This window comes from Schistocerca cancellata, chromosome 1 (assembly GCF_023864275.1).
Source record: "Schistocerca cancellata isolate TAMUIC-IGC-003103 chromosome 1, iqSchCanc2.1, whole genome shotgun sequence".
In the NCBI taxonomy this organism is placed as follows: domain Eukaryota; kingdom Metazoa; phylum Arthropoda; class Insecta; order Orthoptera; family Acrididae; genus Schistocerca; species Schistocerca cancellata.
Window position 1 is genome coordinate 1119283709 of NC_064626.1, and position 17513 is coordinate 1119301221.

At 39.3% G+C, this 17513-nt stretch overlaps 1 protein-coding gene across 1 annotated transcript in view; it reads left to right on the forward strand.

Annotated features, from left to right (window-relative positions):
- Positions 1–17513, forward strand: part of LOC126092319 (la-related protein 7) — an 84801-nt gene that overhangs the window by 40223 nt on the left and 27065 nt on the right. The window contains exons 5-6 of the mRNA XM_049907855.1: positions 5519–6035; positions 16274–16436. Of these exons, the coding sequence (XP_049763812.1) occupies positions 5519–6035; positions 16274–16436 (680 nt within the window). The remainder of the gene's footprint in view (positions 1–5518; positions 6036–16273; positions 16437–17513) is intronic.

Below are 17513 nucleotides of genomic sequence, written 5' to 3' on the forward strand. Positions count from 1 at the left end.
TTGATGGTTGTTTCAGGAACTCTTTCCTGAGTGTCTTTACACATAGCCACACACGTATCACGAATAATGCATGCAGTCGAAGAACGACCAAGAAGAAATTCGAAGTGAACAGAATGAGTTTCTTGGTCCTAGATAACTGAAAATTATAATCAGCATATTATAATGTATATAAATTTACTTTTAGGTAGTGAGATGTAGAAACATTTAAAAAGCTTAAAGGATATCTATCTGAGAACCTTAAAATTTCTGGAAGGCAGAAGTGGAGATGCAGCAAAGAATAGGAAGCTTTACCTGTGTAGCAGGCAAATGTCCTTTCTCCAGTCATGTTTTCAGTTAAGAGTGCAAGTTATCGAGACATATTAAAAATTTATATTGAATATTCCATCACTTTTAATCAATGCAATAAGAAAACAAGTGTTTGCAGGGCAACAGGAAGCAGTGAGGACTCAGTTCCAATAGGTGATGAAATTGCTTCATCACCAAATGATTCATCAGCTGCACTTGTTTCAGTGGCTCTGAGACTGCTGAGAGAAAGGAAATTTACTACAGACCATTAGAATAGAAAATTTCAGTGTAATTAAAAATAATGTAGGGTGACCTCCCCAGAATCCAGGTCCTGATGAAATATTTTTACTGTCCCAGATTCCAATGATCAAGAAATTCAGCCAGACAGATAAACTTTATTTTCAAGTGAACTTTTTACAGTTAGTGCACTCTTATTCAGAAAGAGTGATACATCCACCAGCACAATCTAATACAGTTTCATTTGATGCCACCCTTATTAAACTTTCATTCATGGTCCAACCAAACTGCAGTAACGGAACAATCCCTAGCTGAAAACAGTGTGGGATGCTGAAGGTTCTTTCATATAATTTGTCAATTTATAACCAAATATGATACATGTCATTGTGGTAAAGATTGGGATTGTATTCATTTAATTCTGTTTGTTAATAAAAGTTACCTTAGTCTTATTCTGCACTATGGAAATGTTGCTTTCCATCTGAGATAAGAGTTTTTCAAATGAATTACCTGACAATTAACAATACTCAAAAAATTTGTATGGATATTCCTGTAGTTCCTTGTGTAGGAGAACAAACTTTTCCATCACTGACCTGTCACTTAGTACAGAGTGGATCTGCCATTTCATCTACTTTCTTCCACAATGGCGGCGAGAATGTGTGACTAACAAACACATTGTGAAAATTGAATTATTATCTAAGGAAGCACTATTCATTATTATTCTCCTGACATTGCTTCTCTGGCATATGTACTTGCTTGTCTGATGGACAATGCTCAGCAATTTTTCCTGCTCTATGCAGCCGTCACACTTGCTGGAATTCCTGACATGTTTTTTCCAGCCCAATTTCCACAGGAAAAAATACGTATAGAGCTGTAGCTGAAGTCGTTCATTAGATGTAGGAAATCCACACAAGTGCAACTCCCACACGCATGGCCACTGTCGCCTCCAGGCCCTGTAGTGGTGTGGACCTAAGAAGGCAGCAGCACAGTGTGTTCTGCGCAGAGAGAGCCAGAGAATATTTTGTGGCGGCGCCAGTGTGCTCTCTCTGTATACACCTCACCTCATGCTCCAGCTGTTACCCACCCTGGTTACTGGCAATGCAGGGATGAGCACTACACGTGGCCACAACCTCTGCTTCTGCTCGTGACTCCACTTAGCAGAATTTATATGCTTGGTAAGCTATCATTGTCACTTCTTAACATAATACTTGTTATGTGTGCTTCATTTCACCCATAATGGGCACTATAGTAGCTAAGTAACCTCACCATATCCAGAATAACATGAAAATTAATGGTAAATGGACCATGATGCACTTGCTGCAGACAGACATGACAGAGTGACGCTATTTGGCTGGAGTGCTACATGGTACACTGGTCCTTGCCACTGTGAATCATGCACAATCACACTTCTTCTGTTTGCGCCACTCTGAGGCCTGACCATGACTTATCTGAAGTGAGCAGCCATCTTTGTTGGAGTAGGTAATAGGGGTACAGAAGAGGCATGTGTTGGGAAGCAGGAGGTATAGTAGGTTAGGAATGAGGGAAGATACTATTGCTGCCTCTGGGATGTGGTGAGGACTGGATAGGGCTGCTAGGTGCATGGAGATGGAAGGGCAGGGGTGGGGGGGCAGTAGATAAGGAAAAAGGACAGTTTGGCAGGATCAAAGGCACGTAGTGGGAGCAGGAAATGAGGTAGGCACCTGAGGGCAGGGGCTAGTGAAGGATGAGGCCAGGGGGTGTTACGGGATTGAAGGCTATTTTACAAGGAGAGCTCCGATGTGCATAATTCAGATAAGTTGGTTTTGATGGCAAGAATATAGATGGCAATCACTTGTTTCTACTCCAGTACTACACACCTTCTGTCTTGCCAGTGTACCTCCATAGTCCTTTTCCCCTCTATATCCCCCCCCCCCCCCCCCTCTCCTGAAGAACAATCTCCTAAAGCTGCACCAAGCAGCCCTATTCTGTACCTATCATGTTCCTGCATGCTCCCACAGGCAGCACTAGCGTGTGTGTGTGTGTGTGTGTGTGTGTGTGTGTGTGTGTGTGTGTGTGTCAGAATAATCACAGTGCATTCAAATACTTGCAATTGTACTACATTAATCATAAATAATTGGAACAGTGCCATATACGTAGGTGCATTGTAATGGCAACTCTACAAGTTGCAATATGGAATGCAGTTTTAAGCACATAATTATGTGAATGTATTTTTGATTAATTATTCAGATGTTTAATTACTGAAACAGTGGTGCTGTATGACTCATGCCTGTACTCCATGACAGAGGAACAGATTTTAGTTTTGGATAAAATATTTCACATGGACAAAAATGTGACAAAGTTTTGTTTGGAGTACTGTATTCTCAATTACATTGTGTTTGGAATTACTGGTCAATTTACAAAACAGATTTGGGCCTAACTGAAGTATAGCAAGTTTTTTAGAAGTATAGCAAGTTTTTTAGTATGTTACCATAGCTGCTGACATAAGAAGAGGCTTCTTTCAGATTTGTCAGTGAGCAAATCCACACCTGCTTAATAGCATTGCATCTCCTCAAGTAATACTATGGCCATATTTTCCACAAATATAAATCATCCTCTTGATATTGCCCATTTCCAAGTGCTCAGCACTCTTGTCATGTATCAGCTCACATTCCTCACTAGGCAGATTTCTACTTGCAGTGTGTGCATCACACAGTGAACAGTTATTTCATATCTGTTACAGTGCCCTGTTGACCACTCACAAAATATGTGTTGTTTACAGAAATTTTGCAGTGTAACAGCTTTCAATTATAAGATGACACATGATTCCATGTGTATACACATTAAACAAATTTGAATGTGACAACTTACAAAAATGTCAACTTATGAAAAACATAAACAAGTTAAATAAACAGCCAATAGATGGCACCATAAGTCTGTCAAGTGGCATCTGTGCAATGCAGCAAACATAGTTTGCAAGACATAAAATAACATCAATATTTATAGATTTAATGTTACAAATTCACAGAGATACAAATGTACCTGTAATGTGAGGTGTTGGTTTCATTTTGATTTGTCATGCTTAATTTTTCCATTGTAAAAAAATATTACACTGGGGCATGGACTTAGGACTTAAACTTGCCTAAGTACATCCTAGCCACACTTGCAACACTGACTGCAGTCCTACCAACTAGACTAAGAGAGACTTGGCAGTGAATGGACTGTTTTAGTATTATGCACTACTTATTCCTGGTCTTTGTGCTCCTTCTGTTAGAACATAGTTTTTAGACATATCAGTGCTTACTTTACTGGTTCATACAGATTTTCAGAATTGAACTAATAGTGACATTGACTGTTTACACTCTATTTTAGCCCAAGAAATGCACATGCCTTTTTCAGATATGTGAAATAAGGTAAAGGCAACCACTCACCTATAGCAGTTTGGTATTTGAGCCATACACACACATAACAGGCAATACTATTCACATTAGCTTTCAAGCTCTGCCTCTTTTTCCAGTAAAAGTATACATATTCACTCACACAGCCACAGAGACACCCAAACACACACTCCTGTAGCCACAGCGATTCTTGGAGTGTGGTGGTGTGGAATGAAAGGGAGGCTGACAGCTAGGAGGAGAAGCAGCATGGGAGTTGGGTTGGGATGTGGTACCACTGGGCCTGCCCTCCTTGCTTCTCTCAACCATTCTGTCTGACACAACCAGTGACCCTAGTCAGACTGTAGTGCCAGGACAATGTAGGCATACATGTGAATGTGGGTTGTTTAATAACTCTGAAGAAGGATGTTGCTGGACAGAAGTGACAGAAGTCATGGGATAGTTCCTGATATCATGTCAGGCCTCCTTTTGCCCGGTGTAGTGCAGCAACTCAACGTGTTGTGGATTCAAGAAGTCGTTGGAAGCCCCTGCAGAAGTACTGAGTCATGCTGCCTCTGTAGCCATCCATAATTGCAAAAGTCGTGCCAGTGAAGGGTTTGTGCACGAACTGATGTCTGACTTACATCCCATAAATGTTCAACGGGATTGACAGCAGAAGATCTCGATGACCAAACCATTTGCTCAAATTGTCCAGAATGTTCAAACCAATCGTGAACAACTGTGGCTTGCAACATGGCACATTGTACATCTATAAAAATTCCATCATTGTTTGGTCTCCAAGTAGTTGAACATAACCATTTCCAGTCAATGATTGGTTCAGTTGGACCAAAGGTGCCAGTCCATTCTTTGTAAACACAGCCCACACCACACAATAGCTTGTTGGCAACCTGGATCCAGGACTTCGTGAGGTCTGTGTCACACTCGAACTCTCCCATCAGCTCTTGCCAAATGAAATCGGGGCTCATCTGACCAGGTCACAGTTTTACAGTCATCTAGGGTCCAATTAATGTTGTCCCAAGCTCAGGAGAGGTGCCACAAGCAATGTTTCTCTGTTAGCAAAGGCACTCGCATCGGTCATCTGCTGCCACAGCCCATTAATGCCAGATTTTCCCACATTTTGCTAAGAGATACATTCACTGTATGTTCCACATTGATTTCTGTGATTATTTCACACATTGTTGCTTGTCTGTTAGCATTGACATCTCTATGCAAAGGCTGCTGCCCTCAGTTGTTAAGTGAAGGCAATTGGCAACTGAGTTGTCCTGTTGAGAAATCATGCGTGAAATTTGGTATTCTCAACACACTCTTGACACTGTGGATCTTGGACTGAATTCCACCATTCCGCGTTCAGAGTCTGTTAATTCCTGTCATGCGGCCATAGTCATATCGGAAACCTTTTCACTTGAGTCACCTGAGTACAAATGACAGCTCCACCCATGCACTGCCCTTTAAGCCATCTATAAGTGTGCATATTGCTATCCCGTATATGTTGACCACACAGTGTAAGATGAATGGTTACCTTTTCTCCTTCCATTATTTGTATTCTGACACTGTTTCTCAACTGTACATACAGTTAAGTTGTGTAATAGTAGCAACACCAGATTGTACAACTTAAAATAATTTTATAGGCTTTTGGTGCCATGGGTTGTCGGTTACCAGCTCAGATGCCACCAGATAACCTTTGCAGCATAGCAACATTTGAGCAAATATCTGAGGAAGATAAAAATGGAGAGGAAACCACAATGACTACAGAAACTGTAGAGAAATCTGATTCTGAGCAACCAACCAACCAGAAGAAAAGAAAACTGGAAAATCCAGATTCTAGCATCGATAGTGAAACCGGTGCGGATACTGGTCCGAGCAGAAAGAAAAAGAAGAAAAAGCAGAAGAGCAATGAAGGTGAATTGACTTCTCAAGAAGCTGAAAAAGAGGAGGTTCCTCCATCAAAATCTACAGTGGAGAATGCTGGAAGTGGCAAGACTGCGAGGAAAAGGAAATCCAGAGACTCAAATCCACAAATGCAGGATGCTGATACAGAAAATGAAACTAGCCATGCCGAAGTTGATAATGAGTCTGAAAGTGTGGCAACAGAAGAAGCAAAGTCAAAGAAACAAAGGCGGGAACAAGAAACGGAAGCTGACAGCGGTGAGTTAATATTATTTTTGTTGAGAGTAAATTGCATATTGCAGTAAATTGTATATTGTAAGCAGCATCACTACAGAAAATGGCAGATTCTTTAAAATGTTTCTGATCTGAGAATTAATCTAGTGGAAAGCAATTACATTTTTTTGTCCACAGCCAAGATGACTACAGGGACGTATTAGAATACCTTAATTTCCATGAAGTAGTGGTGCATTTGCCAGACTATTTGTTCATACAAGTTTTGTTAATTTTTTTTCTGTAATGTGAAAATCTTCTGGAATGGGGGCTTATTTTGTTAATTTCTTCTTGTGATGCAGAAATCTGTAGGAATGAAGACTATTGATCATGACGGCCAGGCTTTCCACATTTCGCATATAGTTGTGTGGGAATGCTACATGCAAAACACAAAAAAATGCTCCTATGGTGAGGCAGGCCTGAAATGTAGAACAATGGCAGTGCCAGCCAGGGCAGAGTTAAGAGAAGGCTATGGGTAACCAGTGAGTGACCAGTAAAGAGATAAGAAATTTTGAGTGCTTAAATGGAAAGCATCAGTACTCTTGTAGATTATTTGTAGTTACTTTGGATCATGAAAGATTGCCTTGAATTGTCAGTGACACACGTTTTTTACAGGTGTTTCATGGTACCTATTACATGCTACTAGGGGTTGCAGAGGGGACTTAATAGATAAAAGTTCTGATAAGGCATCCATATCTGGAAATGTAATGTTTGGGTGTAAAATAAGTTTGAAAATTGGATCACTTTCAAATCTCCTGCTTCAAATATGCACAGTTCTGACCTTTGTGCTCTACTAGAGCTACTCTGTATGGCGACCCTGCGCTTCATAGCACAAGGCGTATCTGTGAAACATTCTTTCACACAGTCCACAAATCCTAATGCGTATTCATGGAGCACCACACTCCCTAGATACGAACATATCTTTTTTTCTCAGCTGTTGTTGTTGTTGGACAAAAATGGTATGTGAGGGTCTGAGGCTATCTTGAAAAAGTTTTCAATACATCAATTATGCATATCCACAATTATGTACAGGAAGGCAAAGAAAGAGATTAGAAAGTGATCTGATCTTCAAACTTATTTAATATCCAAACGGTACATATCTGGACATGGATCCCTTATCAAAACCTTATGTACTAAGTCCTCTGTGCAACATATAGAGGCCTGTAATAGGTGTTGTGAAACACCCTATATATATATATATTGGAAGGAGTACTGTAGTGATCGACTGATTTGTGGCATAGCCCAAAGCCAACAAATGTGATCTGAGAATAAGATTGGCTACATTTATTGAGCAGTTCAAATTGTAATTTCAGCTGCATACAATGACAAAAAACTATTTTTATTGTTATAGTGAATAATTACCTTATCCCCATGTTGTTCATTTTGTACTTGCATCAAGCAGAAGGAAACTAAAGAGAAAACAGCAAAAATTCAAGGAGAAGAGATAACAACATTAAGGTTTGTTGGTGACATAATTTTGTCAGAGGTGGCAAAGAACTTGGAAGGTCTGTTGAATGGATTAGATACTCTCTTGAAAAGTTGATTTAAGATGAACATCGATAAAAGTAAAACACGGTTGATAGAGTGTAGTCAAATTAAGTCAGGTGATGGTGTTAGATAAACGATTGGGATACTAAAGGTAGTTAATGAATTTTGCTATTTGAATGGCAAAATAACTGATTGTGGGATGAGTACAAGGAGTATAAAATGCAGGCTGACAACAGCATTAAAGCTTTTAAGGTAAAAGAAATATTGTAACATCTAAATTAAATTTAATTGTTAAGAAGTCTTTTTCTGAAAGCATTAGTTTGGAGTGTACTTTAATATTGATGTAAAACATGGATGGTGAACAGCACATTCAGTAAGAGAAACAAGGTGCTACAGAAGAATGCTGAAGATTGTGTGGGGATATTGCATAAATAATGAAGCGGTAGTGAATGAAATTAGCAAGAAAGGAAATTAATAGCTAAAATGGAATAAAAGAAGGGATTGGTTGCTAATACACAGCCTGAAGTATCAAAGAATTATCAGTTTGGTAATTGGTGTGTGTGTGGGGGGGGGATAGAGAGAGAGGGGGGGCGGGAGAGGATGAGGGGGGAGGACGTTGGAGAACTGTGTTCATGCACCTACACTATGTGATCAAAAGAGAATCCAGACACCTGCTGAAAATACTTAAAAGTTTGTGGTGCCCTCCATTGGTAATGTTGGAATTCAGTATGGTGTTGACCCACTCTTGGCCTTGATGACAGCTTCCACTCTTGCAGGCATATATTCAATCAGGTGCTGAAATGTTTCTTGGAGAATGATAGCCCATTATTCAGGGAGTGCTGCACTGAGGAGAGGTATCGATGTTGGTCGGTGAGGCCTGGCATGAAGTCGGCATGCCAAAACATCCCAAAGGTGTTCTATAGGATTCAGGTCAGGACTCTCTGCAGGCCAGTCCATTACAGGGATGTTATTATCATGTAACCACTCCGCCACAGGGTGTGCATTATGAACAGGTGCTTGATCACATTGAAAGATGCAATCACCATCCCCGAATCACTCTTCAACAGTGGGAAGCAAGAAGTTGCTTAAAACATCAATGTAGGCCTGTGCTGTGATAGTGCCATGCAAAACAACAAGAGGTGCAAGCCCCCTCCATGAAAACCATGACCACACTATAACACCACCGCCTCCGAATTTTACTGTTGGCACTACACACGCTGGCAGATGACGTTCACCAGGCAGTCACCTTACACATACCCTGCCATCGGATTGCCGCATTGTGTACCATGATTTGTTCCTCCACACAACGTTTTTCCACTGTTAAATCATCCAATGTTTACGCTCCTTACACCAAGTGAGGCGTCGTTTGGCATTTACTGGCATGATGTGTGGTTTATGAGCAGCCGCTCAACTGTGAAATCCAAGTTTTCTCACCTCAGGTCTAATTGTCATAGTACGTGCAGTGGATCCTGATGCAGTTCTCAATTCCTGTTTGATGGTCTGGATAGATGTCTGCCTATTGCACATTACAACCCTCTTCAACTGTCAGCGGTCTCTGTCAGTCAACAGATGAGGGCGGCCTGTACGCTTTTGTGCTGTACATGTCCCTTCACATTTCCACTGCACTATGTTATTGGAAACAGTGGACCTAGGGATGTTTAGGAGTGTGGCAGTCTTGCATACAGATGTATGGCACAAGTGACACCCAATCACCTGACCATGTTCGAAGTCCGTGAGTTCCACGGAGTGCCCCATTCTGCTCTCTCATGATGTCTAATGACTACTGAGGTTGCTGATATGGAGTACCTGGCAGTAGATGGCAGCGCAATGCACCTAATATGAAAAACTTATGTTTTTGGGGGAGATGTGTGGATACTTTCGATCTCATAGTGTACGTCTACAAATATACTGTGCAGAACGCCATAAGGTGTATGGTGGAGATCATTCTTTCCTGTTCCACTTGCAGTTGAAGTGAGGGACAAATGACTCACTATATGCCTCTGTCTTGCAATCCTTCCACGAAGTATACATGGATGGCGGAAGAACTGCAGTCAGCCACAGATGCCAGTCTCTAAATTCTCTCAATAATTTTTCCCAAAAAGAATGTCATTCTCCCTCCAGGGTTTCCAGTATCTCAGTAATACTTGCGGGTTGATCGAACCTACTGGTAACAAATCTAGCAGCATATCTCGGCTAGTCCAATATCTTCCTTTATTCTAATCCGATGTGAATCCCCAACACTTAAGCAGTACTCAAGAATAGTTCAAACTAGAGTTTTATATGTCGTCTCCTTTATAGATGAGTTACATTTTACTAGAATTCTCCCAATAAACCAGTGTCAGTCATTTATCTTCCCTACTACCGACCTTATGTGCTCATTCCATTCCATTTCATATCAGTTCGTAACGTTACGCTTAGATATTTAATCAGTGTTACTGTGTCAAGCTGTTTTTTGAACAGAGATTCACACTACCAAACCTGTTATAAATACAAATCCGAGCTTCTAGAAAACACTGTGCTTGTTACTGATACTGGTTCACCTTCAGACAATTTGATTTGAAGCATACTTTGTACCTATACATTGAACATGTACTGTGGGTTACCATGTTTTATACTTTTGCCTTTTTTGCCCACGTAATCTAAGAAGGGAACAGTGAATCTGGAAGTTTGGCACCCAGTGAACATTCTGTTGCTAATGTGTACACATTTGTTGATTGTTACAGCAGTTTCATGTACCTTCATTTTCATTTCAAACAATGGAAAGTCCAGGTTGGAATAATAAAAGTGCTGTGAAAAGGATAGATTGTTACTCACCACAAGGATAGGTTGCTGTTTGCTATATAGAGGAATGTATAGCAACTATCATAATATTTTCATTTCCTAAAATATAATTTTTCATTGACATTTCTAACAGAAATTCTGATACCTTTGTAAGCTATAGTATTTGTCAGGTCAGGTGATAAATACTTTACCAGTTTATTTATTGTTTCAACCCTGTGTTTATAATCATATGAGAAGGCATAATCAACAGTGATTGAACTACTCATATAGCATAACACACTAGCTTATGAGACAGACAGGAGCCAGATGCAGAACAAATGTGTGCAGTGGTGCATTTGACAAACTCAGTGTAGATGATGCCATGGAGTATATCCAACCATCCATTATAATTAATTTCAATAATATGAATGTTGGAGATGATACACCAGAAAAAGTAATATCCACAATAACATTTTTGCAATCAAAGAAATCTAATGGTTATGATAAAATACCAAGAAAGTTAATTAAAGATTGCTTTTATCAGTTTAGTAACATATTAAACAAAGTAAAATCTGAGATGTAATAATGACAGTGTTACGAAAAGGATAGAGTGCTGCTCACCGTATAATGCACATGTTGAGTCGCACACAGATATATATATATCTAAAAACAAAGATGATGTAACTTACCAAACGAAAGCATTGGTATGTTGATAGAAACAATAACAAACACACACAAACACACACACACAAAATTTCAAGCTTTCGCAACCCACGGTTGCTTCATCAGGAAAGAGGGAAGGAGAGGGAAAGACGAAAGGATGTGGGTTTTAAGGGAGAGGGTAAGGAGTTGTTCCAATCCCGGGAGCAGAAAGACTTACCTTGGAGGGAAAAAGGGACAGGTACACACACACACACACACACACACACACACACACACACACACACACACACACACACACACACACATCCATCTGCACATATACAGACACAGACAGACATACGTAAAGCGTGCGAGTGAATACCTGTCCTTTTTTCCCCCCTAAGGTAAGTCTTTCCTGCTCCCGGGATTGGAATGACTCCTTACCCTCTCCCTTAAAACCCACATCCTTTCGTCTTTCCTTCTCCTTCCCTCTTTCCTGATGAAGCAACCTTGGGTTGCGAAAGCTTGAAATTTGTGTGTGTGTTTGTGTGTTTATTGTCTCTATCGACATACCTACACTTTCGGGGTGTGTGTGTGTGATATTTGTGTGTGTTTTTTGTGCACTTAAGACAAAGGCCTTTTGGCCAAAAGGTCAGTTGTTTGTCAGTCTGTTGGTAATACAATAATATATTAAGTTATTTACCACTTGGCTGAAATATGGTGAAGTTATACCTTCAAACTTTCCTCCATGCTCGCTATTGTCAGCATTCCTGAAAATGGTTCGAATTGTATAACTCTCACAGAAAACTGTGAGTGGAAGTTGGAAAGAGTCCTTTATTAATCTGTCAGTCATCATTGAACTGGGAACTAATAACATATCATGTCCCACGAGGTTCCATCTTAGGGCCCTTATTTTCTCTTGTGTATATCAACGACCTTTCATCAGTAACGTTACCAGATGCCATATTTCTTCTGTTTGCAGATGATACAAATATTGAAGTGCATAGCCTATCAAGTACAGTCTCAGTTCAGAACTTGTAAGAGGTTTTCCCCCAATACATGCCTAACATACAATGACAAGCAGATATAAAAAGTATTTGGGATTACAGCTTCATAATAAATTCAACTAGGAGGAGCATATGACAGAACTGCTGAAGTGTCTAAACAAATCTCTATACGAAGTGCAGATGATGTCAGACATTGATGGTGTAAAAATAAAAATTCTATGTCATACTGGATCATTTGGTGGAGTAACTCATAAAGCCAAACTTAACATAAAGTCAAACTTAAATTTTCAGTCCAAAAGAGGGTTAGTTATTTGTGGTGTGAACTCAAGAACATGCTGCAGGTGTGGGGGGAGGGGGGGGGGGGGGGTTTCCGGAGTGAACTCAGACCCAGCACATAGCCTACACTTGAGCAGCACGAAGAGGTGAGTAGTGCGGCCTCTAGCAGCAACATGATTTGAACCAGGTACCTCTGAGTCAAGTACCACTGCACAAGTTTGTTTCTGTGACCTGGGCTATGTATGAGGGGTAGTCATAAAGCTTTATCACTACCTTGGTGAACAGATATGAATTTCTGCACTGCACTGCTCTGCTTTATTTTATTGGCCTCAGATGCATCAACAAAAAATAATTTTATTCCCAAAACAACTAGTATTTGTCTCTAGCAAAAAAAATAAATACAACATATGAGAGCCAAATCCAATCATCAAATTTCTATTCTGCCACTTCAATGTTCTGGTACTGTACCATATTTTTCATCTTTTTAATAGTTCCTAACATTATGTTTGAGGAACTGGGAATACTAAATATTGCTTTCCAGTATATTTTTTTTCTAATGAACTTTGTCATAAATGGCAACAACTTTTCCCCCCCTTAAACAAACTGCTCAGTGTGTGGAATGAGTACTAGAAGTAGAGTAGTATTCATAAAACTCAAAAGTCAAAAATGGAAATTCCTGTTTGGAAAAATGCATAAAATAGGGGAAGAAAACAGTTAATATTAGGTTTCGAGCTCTTGCTCTTTTTGTAGCAAGAGTACACACATTCACTCACACAACCACACACTGTGTGTGCGAATTTGTGTACTCTTACTAGAAAAGGAGCAAGAGCTGGAAAGCTCGTATTAACTGTTTTCTATGTGTGTTTCTGTGTGTCACACACCAGTCCTCCATAGGTAAGCAGTTGCCTTTTCCTTATTTTACATCAAATTTAAAGTCACTTTTTTTGGCCCAGAAAGGTTTCCATTATTCAAGAACACACATTATGTGTTTCTTGGCAGCAGCCATAAATGGTTTTCAGCTAATAAAATTTAGTTTAAGGAGATCCTAAAGAATTTGCTGGTGGCCAGCTCCTCCTACTCCACTGACAAATTTCGTAGTGGAGACATTTTTTGCATATATTATTAGTAATATCAAACAATGGACTGTTATGTAAAATCTGACTTCTGCATATCTCTAGTACAGTAATATGGTCAGTATAAATAAGTATTATAAACTCCTTTCCTTTTGATGACTTGTACTATAATAGCCTAAGAACAATTATGTGCACCTCAGTGCATTATTCATGTACATTTTTTGTGACAAGTTTGTTGTTACTTCATAGATGAAAATATGTTACAAATTTTTGTCTAATTTCTTTCAGATCCGTGAGAATTATTTCACTTAGAATCTGTGGAAGAAACACTAATGTATCTCCTTTAGTGTGTATGTATAATGTATGGTTTTTATAATTGTTGTATATACTTGATAATCTTCGTACTGTATCTTGTCTAAGCAACTACCTGCTCTTCATTTTTATCTGTAGTGCCTATTGTTGAAGCCAGGACTGATCTATAGCCAGGACTTATCTATATTCATACAGTATAAAGGCTCCAACAAGTGTCAGTATGTATAAAATTGAATTATATATAGATAGTGCTTTAAGTAAAAACCATGTTTGTGACTGGAAGCTGATTTTTCTTTCCTTTAAAACTTCTCTTCACTGAGAAGTTTATGGATATCTTTGAAGGACATCTAATGTTTATTTAGTAAAGCTCAATACACTGAATGACAGCTGACACTAGGAGCAGAAATAATACAAAGTATACAAGCACAAATACATCTCAGGCACTGACAGAAATATTGTTGGAATTGCCCATAAATGATAACTACAAAAAATAAACAAGAGCATGCTCTGGAGAAGTATGTGCAAGTAAGTCAATTAAGGGTGGAAAAGACACACAGTTAAATAACAAAATTCGGAAAATGCTGAGGAAAAAGATATTGCTAGACTCTCTCAGCAAAAGAGACTGTGGAAGTGTCAACAGGCGAATGGTGGGAGAAATTGATGCACGAAGCATACAGCTCCCACCATCATACCTTAGCAAAGAATCTTGCTGGGATTTTAAAAAAATTTCTTGTCCTACATAAAATCACAAAGCGAGTTGAATGCTTCTATCCAGTCACTCACTGGTGTGACAATAGAAGACAGCCAATGAAAGCTGAAGTCTTACATTTCACATTTAAAAAAACTCTCACACAGTAGAATCATACAGACGTGTATGGAGGGCATAGAAATAGACATTCCTGATGTTGAGAAACAACTGAAAGAGTAGAAAACAAATTAAGTCACAAGGTCTAGACAAAATCCCAGTTTGTTTGTACAGAGAGTACTCTGCAGCATTGGCCATTTGCTTAGATTCCATTTATCATGGATCTGTTGCCAGTGCAGAGTCCCTGGCAACTGCAAAAAGGTAAAAGTAATTCCTATAAGAAGGGTAATATAACAGACCCACAAAATTGCAGACCAATATCTTTAACATCAGTTTACTACAAAATTCTTGCACACATTTTCAGTTCAAGTGTAGTAAATTTCATTGGGACAGGAAAATGTCTGTCCACAAATTAGCACTGATGTGGAAAGCAATACTCATGTGAAACTCAGCTTACCCTTTTCCCATTTGATATCCTGTGAACCAAGAATGAAGGGCTGCAGGCAGAGTCCATATTCCTAGAGTTCCAGAAACAGTTTCACACAGTGCTCTACTTCTGACCGAACAAAGTTCCAAACATATGGAACAGGTTCCCAGATATGTGAGTGGCTCAAAGGCATCTTAAGTGACAGAACTCAGTACAATGTCCTGGAGAGTGAGTGTTCAACAGAGGCAGGGGTATTGTCAGGAGTGCACCAGGGAAGTGTGATGGAACCACTCTTGTTTTCTGTCTACATAAATGACATGACGGATAGGGTGAGAAGCAATCTACGACTGTTTGCTGATGGTGCTGTAGTATATTGGAAGTATTGTCAGTGAGTGACTCTAGAAAGATACAACAACAAGGATAATCAGCTGTTGACTATATAATGTAAATGGATAGATAAAAAATCTGCTTGCCAAGTGGTGGCAGGAGAACACACACACACACACACACACACACCACACACACACACACAGACAAAAGGTTTAACCTCTACAAGCTTTCAGAGCCATTGGCTCCTCCTTTTCTCAGAAGAGAAGGGAAGGAAGAGCAATGAAGGAAAAGGACTGGGGAGGTTTTGGGAAAGGAGTACAGTCCAGAAAAGTCATCCAGAACCACAGGTCAGGGGAGACTTGCCGAACAAGATGAGAAGTAACTTTTCCTTCTCATTCTGTCCACTAAGTCTCCCCAGACCTGGAATTCTGGGCTTCAGTCTGTGTGGCACAAACTGAATCCAGTTAGATGTGGGACAGAGAGAGAAGCTGTTTCTCTCTACAGCTGTGAACAGCGAGATCCTTCACGCTGAGTGTAGTGAGGTGGTACAGATAGTGCTACATCTGGACAATGCTTTTTCATGTTTACCTCTTGTTTATTTAACTGGTTGCTTATAATATCTTTGTTTGTAGTTAATCAAGACTTGTGATAGTCAAAGAACATCAAAAGCAAAATGAGTAAAAGTCAAAGAACATCAAAAGCAAAATGAGTAAATCTAAGGATGGATGACAATATTGACTTAATGCTCATTGTTATCTCATGGTTCATGGAGATCAATGAAAGTAACAACGCATTGCGCCACAGTAACATTTCTTTTAGCTTTGCCTTGCAGTAATTTACTGAAAATTATTCTTGTATTCTTCATTCGTGGCCTGTAAATATTTTCTCTCTATATGCTCCTCCATATTTGTAACCTGATATTAATATTACTAAACATGTATACTTGTTATTGTATAGTTGCATATTTCTACAAGTTTTGAAGTAGAAATTTCCATTAGTGAAATATTTGGTACCTGTGTATGACTGCTACACTAAGCAGGACATGCACAATGTTATTTGTGGGTGTCAGTAGTAGAAAACAAATGTCAAAATAGAAATTTTTGCAGGTGATGAATGTGAAATGAAGTCAGATGATGATGCTGAAGAGAGCAAAGATGATAATACAGGTGAAGAAAGGAGAAAAAAGAAGAAGAACAGGAACAGAAAGCGAAAGAAGAAAGTGAAACAAGAAAATGATCCGAGCAAACTTGGATTAAAGATTTTGTCCAAGTAAGTGTTATAAAACATGGAGTTCTTTTGGTGTAAGCAGGCACAAGAAATACCTGTGAGTGTAAGCTTGAATGTAAGACTAACATAATGTCAGGAACTATTAAAAAGATGAAAAATATGGTACAGTACCAGAACATTGAAGTGGCAGAATAGAAATTTGATGATTGGATTTGGCTCTCATATGTTGTATTTATTTTTTTTGCTAGAGACAAATACTAGTTGTATTGGGAATAAAATTATTTTTTGTTGATGCATCTGAGGCCAATAAAATAAAGCAGAGCAGTGCAGTGCAGAAATTCATATCTGTTCACCAAGGTAGTGATAAAGCTTTATGACTACCCCTCATACATAGCCCAGGTCACAGAAACAAACTTGTGCAGTGGTACTTGACTCAGAGGTACCTGGTTCAAATCACATTGCTGCTAGAGGCCGCACTACTCACCTCTTCGTGCTGCTCAAGCGTAACCTATGTGCTGGGTCTGAGTTTCACTCTGGAAACATCCCCCCCCCACACACACACACACTCTTAAAGACACAACTCACATGCTTCATGGAAGGAAAGATGCCAGTGTGCCTGAAGAATGAGAAATCTTTCCAATTAGATGGCTTAATCTATCCATTGGGGTCTCCCAGCCAAATGTGCCTTATGACTACTTGGGTAGGTCAGAGCAGGGTCAGTTCTTTTAGGACAATGTTGTATGGTGCTCGTATTCCTACCAGTGGTATTAATATGGGACTAATTGGACTATGACTTTTGACTGCCAGTGTGTAAAAACAACTTTCTTTTGAGATGTATTTGTATATTTAAATACCTGTGAACTATGCACTGTTACACAAATGCAGGTAACTGCTAAAGAAGCATCTCTTACTGTGTTCGGTATACTTGCTGTATTGAATAAGTTTTATTTATGGTCATTTCAGTATAATAGATCTGAGCAAGTATTGTCGAGTGATAACACAGGTCTGCAAAAATATATTATTTGAAAGTTGTTTGAAATTTGATAACTGACTTATGTACTTTTCAGCACTGATTTCAAAAATGCAATCCATTTTTTTCTCACACATCAGATTTTCTTT